Source organism: Nicotiana tabacum, chromosome 5 (genome assembly GCF_000715075.1).
Source record: "Nicotiana tabacum cultivar K326 chromosome 5, ASM71507v2, whole genome shotgun sequence".
In the NCBI taxonomy this organism is placed as follows: domain Eukaryota; kingdom Viridiplantae; phylum Streptophyta; class Magnoliopsida; order Solanales; family Solanaceae; genus Nicotiana; species Nicotiana tabacum.
Genome location: NC_134084.1, coordinates 107,496,280 through 107,503,895, shown reverse-complemented (window position 1 = coordinate 107,503,895; position 7,616 = coordinate 107,496,280). Strand labels below are relative to the sequence as shown.

The 7,616-nt window shown below is 37.7% G+C and overlaps 1 protein-coding gene across 3 annotated transcripts; it reads right to left on the bottom strand.

The window, feature by feature from the left end:
• Positions 1-3,120: 3,120 nt before the first annotated feature.
• On the bottom strand, positions 3,121-7,356 carry LOC107786621 (receptor-like kinase TMK4). Of its 3 annotated transcripts, none has more exons than XM_016608144.2 (3): positions 4,663-7,356; positions 3,665-4,164; positions 3,121-3,401 (listed from the first exon to the last, which is right to left on the bottom strand). In XM_016608144.2, the coding sequence occupies exons 1-2, from the start codon at positions 6,971-6,973 to the stop codon at positions 3,671-3,673; spliced, it is 2,805 nt and encodes a 934-aa protein (XP_016463630.1). In that variant the 5' UTR covers positions 6,974-7,356; the 3' UTR covers positions 3,121-3,401; positions 3,665-3,670. The 3 variants fall into 3 exon arrangements, with proteins under 3 accessions (XP_016463630.1, XP_075110021.1, XP_016463623.1); XM_075253920.1 differs by having other exon boundaries at positions 3,121-3,411; positions 4,663-7,304; XM_016608137.2 differs by lacking the exon at positions 3,121-3,401 and having other exon boundaries at positions 3,454-4,164; positions 4,663-7,304.
• Positions 7,357-7,616: the final 260 nt, after the last annotated feature.

Below are 7,616 nucleotides of genomic sequence, written 5' to 3'. Positions count from 1 at the left end.
TTGGCTTGAAAGCTCCAACTTGACACTTCTCTGATTCTCAGCTCTGCGGACCGCACAAAATGGTGGTGCGGCCGCATTGCCTTCAGTGCGGACCGCACAAAACCTAGTGTGGCCGCACTGCCTCTTAGCCTGGAAATCATGCTCTCTGAATCTCCTAGTGCGGACCGCACAAAGTGGTGTGCGGCCGTACTGGGCTTGTTTTGCCTAAGCTTGTCTTGTCTTTGGCACTTGTGCAAGTTTCACTCCTTTTGAGCTGATCTTTGATATTTTGTCACTTATTTGAGCAAACCTGCAATCAAGCACAACTTGTGAGCCTTTCGGGACTATTTTGTGTGAATTTCTAATCAAAGCATAAGCAAGAAGGAGTATAAAATGCGTCAAAATCCCTAGTTATCACAACCCTAGGACAGATCCGCTCTGATACCAAGTTTGTCACGACCCAATTAGAGGGCCACGACTGGCACCCGGTGCCTACTCAACCGAGCACCACGTACCTTATCCTTCTTTACTATAGACTCGTCACGGCTCATAATAGGCCACATCTATATATATAATTAACAATATTAGAACTTAACTCACATAGCTAATTCAAAAAGATTTATATAGATACATAGGGGCCGAAAAGGCCGTTGACATGTCATACCTAAAACTATACACATGACACTGTCTGCAAAACCTCTAAAAAAATATGACCATAATATATAAGTCAGGACAGGGTTCCTGACATCCTCATAAAACAAAAATAACATATATAGAACGTGACTCAACAATGCTCCAGAAAGAAGTGGAGCTCACCAACCAAAAGTTGATATCTGGAGGCAGCCTACAGTAGAGGGTCCTTACCTCGCCTATCTACACCTGCGTGATATGAAACAAAACGCCCCAGGAAAAGGGACGTCAGTACGAAGAATATACCGAGTATGTAAGGCAGAAATGAAACGTAATAATAAATACTATCTCGGGGAGGGGTAAGAGTCAACTTATAACTTCTGACTTGCTGCTGAGGGCCATAACATATAGAATAAAACCCATCTCGTATATATAAATAAAACTACAATATAGTAGTTCTGATTACATCATTCTCGTGACGTTAACTGCCCAACTGATCAGTGGTAACTGCCCGACCGGCCGTAGCTCGGTGGTAAATATGTAACTGTCCAACCGGCCGTAGCGTGGTGGTAAATGCACGACTGCCCGATCGGTCGTAGCTCGGTGGTAAATGCGTAACTGCCCAACCGGCCGTAGATCGGTGGTGAATGAAGATGCATGTGTCACTATATTAGAAACATTAACATCTTTATCATATGCCTCAATAGGGAACTACAAACATACTTAGACATGCTTGAATATCATTTTACAGGAATGAATAACGTAAACATCTTTAACTGATAAAAGTAGAAACACTTATGAAATAGCATTACGTTTATGTATTGTTACTTGGATCCTGCCAAAAAGGAAAGAAGAGATAGCTTTAACATACCTTTAATGTCAGTTTCCTACTTGTATATGTGAACAATCTCCTTAATCTTGAGAAAACCGATATGGAAATACACATCTACGTTCACAGTTTGTTCTAATGCAAGGAGATATATCAACCTTTGTAGCTCAAATTTCTCAAGGGCCGTTTCTAATCTTGTTGAGAAGAATTAAACAAATGTGTTTTCTTGCTAAATGTATATATATGTCATAAATGTATCCATCATACAAGGGTCGTTTCTAATCTTGCTTGTGATATATATGTCATAAATGTATCCATCAAAAAGTGAATGAGTGAATAGTGGATCCACCTCACTTGCCACTATTTTGAAATCTTGTGACATGTGGTATAGATGTCACATATTAGTCACACAGTATTTTGGAATTGGGGAGGGGGAGGGGATGCCACGTTAGGCCTTGTAGGCCTTATCCAATCTTTTAATTAATTTTTCAATAAAATCATTAATTACCCAATTATTTACATAATTAAGAATTATCTCAAATTACTTAAAATGCTACTCACTTTTAACACACTTTATATATCTTACTATAATATACTTTACTATCATGGTTGTGTGGTATATTGTATAACACTAATCCATAAATACGGGGTATTATAGCTTGGATCGTATTTTATCACAAAATGACAAACTTCGGCGATACTCAATTTCTTCGATTCGTTAAACCTCTGACCTTTATAACACTTATCACTTGTTACAAATAGCATAAATGCTTATAACCTCAAAATAATCTCATTCCCGAGTCTACGCCGATTAACTTACGACGAAACTTTAACATATGAAATGCGGGATGTAACAATAAAGTTTGACTTTTAAATTATAAAATTTATTTAGCAAACAATGCTTATTTTTTAGATTGAAAAAGAGTCAAATAGATCAAACGGTAGTCTTTGTTTAGTTTTGGCAAACAAAATGGACAGATAAATATGTTTAGACAAGGATTCGAACCCAAGAACAACCTCGCTTTGAACACCTTAGGCCAGTAAACTGCCTCACTAAGCTATGTTAAGGGTGTTCATAATATAATATATAGCCATATAAAGTAGTGTTTATATATGCAATATATTTTTACGACAAAGGGCGTTCGCCCTTGGCATAATGTGGCTACGCCACTGCTTGCCCCCTTTTCTAGCCATTCCAGCTCTTCCACCGCTTTTGATGCTGAAATCCTATTGTCTTACTCCCTGAGGAAGAACCTCCACTTGAACTCATTTCAAGTCCCGAGTTTTTATTTAGAATTTCTATATATGAAGTTTGAACGAGAGCTGTGATGTATTTCAAATTGACAAACAGTAGTTACATCATAATAAATATCTTATCTTGGACCAAAACCTCAACATCACGATCAAACACATCCAGTGGAGACGGATTGGGGTATGTAGCTCATGTGTATCTCCAGACTCCAAGTATTATGTAGATACATGCCAATTATAAGATTTGAGACAGACTTAGAAAGCACTTGATCATATAAGAAGTTTATAGTCAGGTCTTGATCATTTACTTGTAAGAAGGGATTTCTTTTTGTTTCAATTCTTTAAAGAGAAGTCAGTTAAAAAATTCATACCAAGTTACTTCAACTGACTTCTTGTGTCAAACCCAGAAAACAAAAATCATAACCTTCAGATTTTGGAACTTGGAAATGAAGATCTTGTGATCAATTCACGTCGAAGTAGGAACAAATACAATACGAGGTGCAATAATATTTTCCTCAGATAAAAATGGGCAGCCCGGTGCACTAAGCAGCACTAAGCTCCCGCTATGCGCGAAGTCCGGGAAAGGGCCGGACCACAAAGGTTTATCGTATGCAGTTTTACCCTGTATTTCTGCAAGAGACTATTTCCACAGCTCGAACCCGCGACCTTGTGGTCACATGGCAGCAACTTTACCAATTACGCCAAGGCTCCCCTTCATTTTCCTCATACAAGAATAAAAAATAATTAATGGAGTAAGGAACTCAGCTAATAAACAGTTCTCATTCATCACTAATTCATATCTATAACCCATAGAAGTAACTCAACAAAGCCTATACATTGGATTGAAATTTTTACAAACAAAATTGAAAGAAAGCATAGATAACAGGATCAAAATCTCACGCAAAACAAACAAGAAAACTATCTACATTTACCAGATAGGATTATCGAACGAGAGTAGCAGTAGTGCAGTAGTACCTGCTTTTATCTACCATCTGCTGATTTAAAGGACTCTGCAAATCCAGTAGGCCTTGCAGGGATAGTGTCTTCAAGGTCGACGTCTTCTCCTTCTGTTTCTTGCCATCCCTTTACCATTTGATCGAGGGGAAGACTGTAATCAATACCACAGTAGTCCTCTTCATCTTCCTCAAAAGGCTTCCATTTCTCAACAAGCGGGGTGAGCACGTTCACAGCATGGGACATGTCAGGCCGTTGTCCCGGCTCCCTTGCTGTGCAGTGACCAGCAAGTTCTGCAATGGTGTAGACGCTGCTCTCAAAGGCTTCCTCTTTTACATCAAGAGCTGGATCGACGGCTGCCATAAGTTTCTCTTTAGAGGATTTGATGTTCCAGAACCATGCAACTAAGTATTGGCTCTCATTAGGTCTATCCTCATCAAGCGCCATCCAACCAGTTAACAACTCCATTAGCACCACACCGAAACTAAACACATCAACCTTTGTGGTGATTTTGCCAGTAACTGGATCAAAACAGCGAGTCAAATGAGTTAGCAAAACAGCAGAAATACTTCAGAATATGAGATTAAGCAAATCCTACGTGTCTACAAGAGTAGTAATTACAATAATTAAGATTGATACTCAAAAACATCTTATCAGTTAACATATTTATTAGGTGACATAACATGCAGACTATGACTAAATAGTCCAGATATTGATCCTGGTATCTTATTTTACTACGTGCACTGAGAAAATGAGCGAAAGAAGTCTGTCCAACACTTGAGTATACTAGTGAAGTCACAGCATATTCTTGCCTGTAGAACAGGCCAGACACTTCAATCACATCCACGGAACTTAATTTATCCACCTCTAATTGGTTAAAATGGAAGGCAGTAAAACTATTTAAACTAAAGATATAATAGAGAGTATTCAAGAGACTTAAAAATATAACATCACTTTCTTGTTTCGCGACATGTTGGGTCATCCTAGAAGTAAAAGGATAGGACTAAAACAATGCTTACCAGCATATTCAGGTGCTAGATATCCAAAAGTTCCAGCTAGCCTGGTTACCACAGAATTCTTCTCTCCATCAGGAGCAAGTTTCACAAGTCCAAAGTCTGATACTTTTGCTCGGAAATCATCAGTCAGCAAGATATTTGAGGACTTGAGATCTCTGTGTACGAAGCACTGATGAGCGAGTGTATGCAGATACTCCATTCCTCTAGCAACATCTAAGGCAATATTCAGCCTCCTCTTCCAAGATAGAGGCTCCAAATTCAGTCTTTTCCAGTGGAAAAGATGCTCGTTAAGAGCACCTAGTGGCATGTATTCATAAACCAGAATTCTTTCATTGCCTTCAGCTGAATATCCCAATAGAGACACTAAATTCCGATGTCTAACTTTAGAAAGAACATAAATTTCAGCTTGAAATTCATCTGACGCTTTGCTGCTAATTGCTCCAGCCTCCATTCTTTTGACGGCTATTTTTGTCCCATCGTCTAATTCTCCTTTATAAACCACTCCAAAACCACCACGACCAAGTTCATTTTCTGGAGCAAAGTTCTTGGTTACATTCCTAAGTACTTGAACTGATATGACCAAATTGCTAGCTTCAATCATAGGGTATTTACCACTGTGTATGCTAGCTGAACCACTTTCAGTCAATATCGAAAGATTTCCTTTAGTTTCATCGGCTATTGCTATCTTGACCATGTCATTCGAATCAGAAGGATCTCTAGGATGAATCACAAGAGAAGTTGGACCTTTGCGCCTATCCATACTCCTCTTCCGGATATAAACATATAATGAAATAGCAAGAAAAACTAAGATTGTAAAACTTGCAATAGGAACCACAAAAATTACTAACTTAGACTTAGAAGAGCTTGACTTACTCGTCGATGAATAGGGTGAAGCACCAGGGGATGTATTATTATCCTTTCGTGAAGGACTTGCTACAAGAGGACTAGAGTTCAATAGTGAATTTCCACTTAGATCAAGTTTCAAGGGGGCAGTAAATTTTGGCAGAGGAAGGGAAAGGTTGTTATTACTTAAATCAAGCAGAACCAAATGTTTCAAGCTAGTCCAACTAGATGGAATAGAACCAGAAATATTGTTAGATCCAAGATATATATGAGTTAGAGAATCTAAGTTTGCAATTGAAGGACTCAGGGTTCCAGAAAGATTGGACTTAGGCAAGTTTATAACAATAACCTTTTGGTTATCGTCACAGCTTAATCCCCACCACGGACCGTCACAAGGATTATTTCCTGACCATGATTCAACGAGCTTAGATGGATAATTCAACTCATCAAGAAATTCTAAAAGTGCCATAACCTCTGTGTTACAAAGTGCACCAATTTTGGTTTGACAAAAGGAGTTGGATCGATAACTAACATTTGTAGCCTTGAAATTTGGTATTGGACCCATGAAATGATTATTATTCAAATCAAGATGGCCAAATGTCATATTTGCTAAAGATTCAGGAATTAAACCAACAAGATCATTGCTATTGACATTGAGATCCTGCAGATATGTCAAGCTACCAATCTCCTTTGCAATTTTACCTGAAAAATGATTCCCATGTAGCCAAAGACTTGTCATTGATCCCATTGTTGAAATCACATCAATTGAACCACTCATTCCATCACCAAACTGATCATTCAACCAAAGCATTTTTAGCTCAGAGTCCTTAAAAGTACTCGGAATAGGCCCCGAAAGTCGATTCTTGGACAACAAAAGTACATCTAAAGAAGACATATTTCCAAGAAACTCAGGTAAAAAACCAGCTAAATTGCAGTTAACCAAAGTCAAATTAGTCAATTGAGCTGAACCTTGCAATTCCCTAGGCAAAGACCAACCAGTTGAGACATTCAAAGGATTATCATCCAATGCCAACACTTCTAAACTCACAAGTCCATTAAAGAAATCAGATGGAATACTATCAAACTGATTGAAATCCAAGAAAGCATACCTTAATTCAGACAAACCACTAAAAGATGGTAACTTTCCACCGAATTGGTTCCTTTGCAACCCCAAATTTGTCAGTTTAGACAACTGATTAAATTTCTGTGGCAAAGAACCTTTTAACCCCAACCCCATAACTTGAATCTGTTGAATTTTATTACCAGTACAAATTATATGAGGCCAAACTGGAGGACCACAAGGGTCATTACCATTTACTGGCCAATCCAAAAGCTCTGAATTCTCCAAACTTTTTCTGAACTCATTGATTATGGCCAAGTCACTGGGGTCTGTAACACTGTAAGCAAATGAAAAAAGTGAAAGAAACAGTGTTAGAACAAACCCCATTTGGTTAGCAGCCTCCATTTCCATGAATGATTCCAATCAAGAACCACTATAGACATGTATTGACACAATTCACATAATTCAAGAAAGTTAATTTCATGTGACAACTAATGGTTGTTTTTTGTGTAATCCCAATTCCCGTGTTAGATATTTAGACAAGGAGAGGTGGCAAAAACATGGGTTTCAGATCAGAAAAGACCAAGAAAGAATGATAATTGGAGTGAGAAACTCTATACTATGGAGTTGTGCACACTGACAAACTATTTTATTGCAGTGTAATAAAAAATATACTAATTAATATTCCTGAGTGGTATGACTGATGAGCAAGTGATGACCATAAAAAGTGGATCTTTCCATGACCATGAGAAATTCTTATGCAATATAAAATAAAATGCATATAGTAAAAGCTTGGAGGGAAATTTTTGCCTGATTATCTGGGTGTTATGAAGTAGGTGATAATGACAGGGACATCATTGTCTTCTTAAAAAATTATGTATCTCTGATCACATTATTCAAGTACTTTATTTTGCATATTACAATTCTTTAGTTTTTCAAACTATTGAGATATTTTTATTTTCACCCGTTAGAAATCTAAAATATAAATTTTTATATGATTATTTTCTTCTGTTCAAATTTTACAGAGTTATGCACTTATGCTGAACCATTTCCG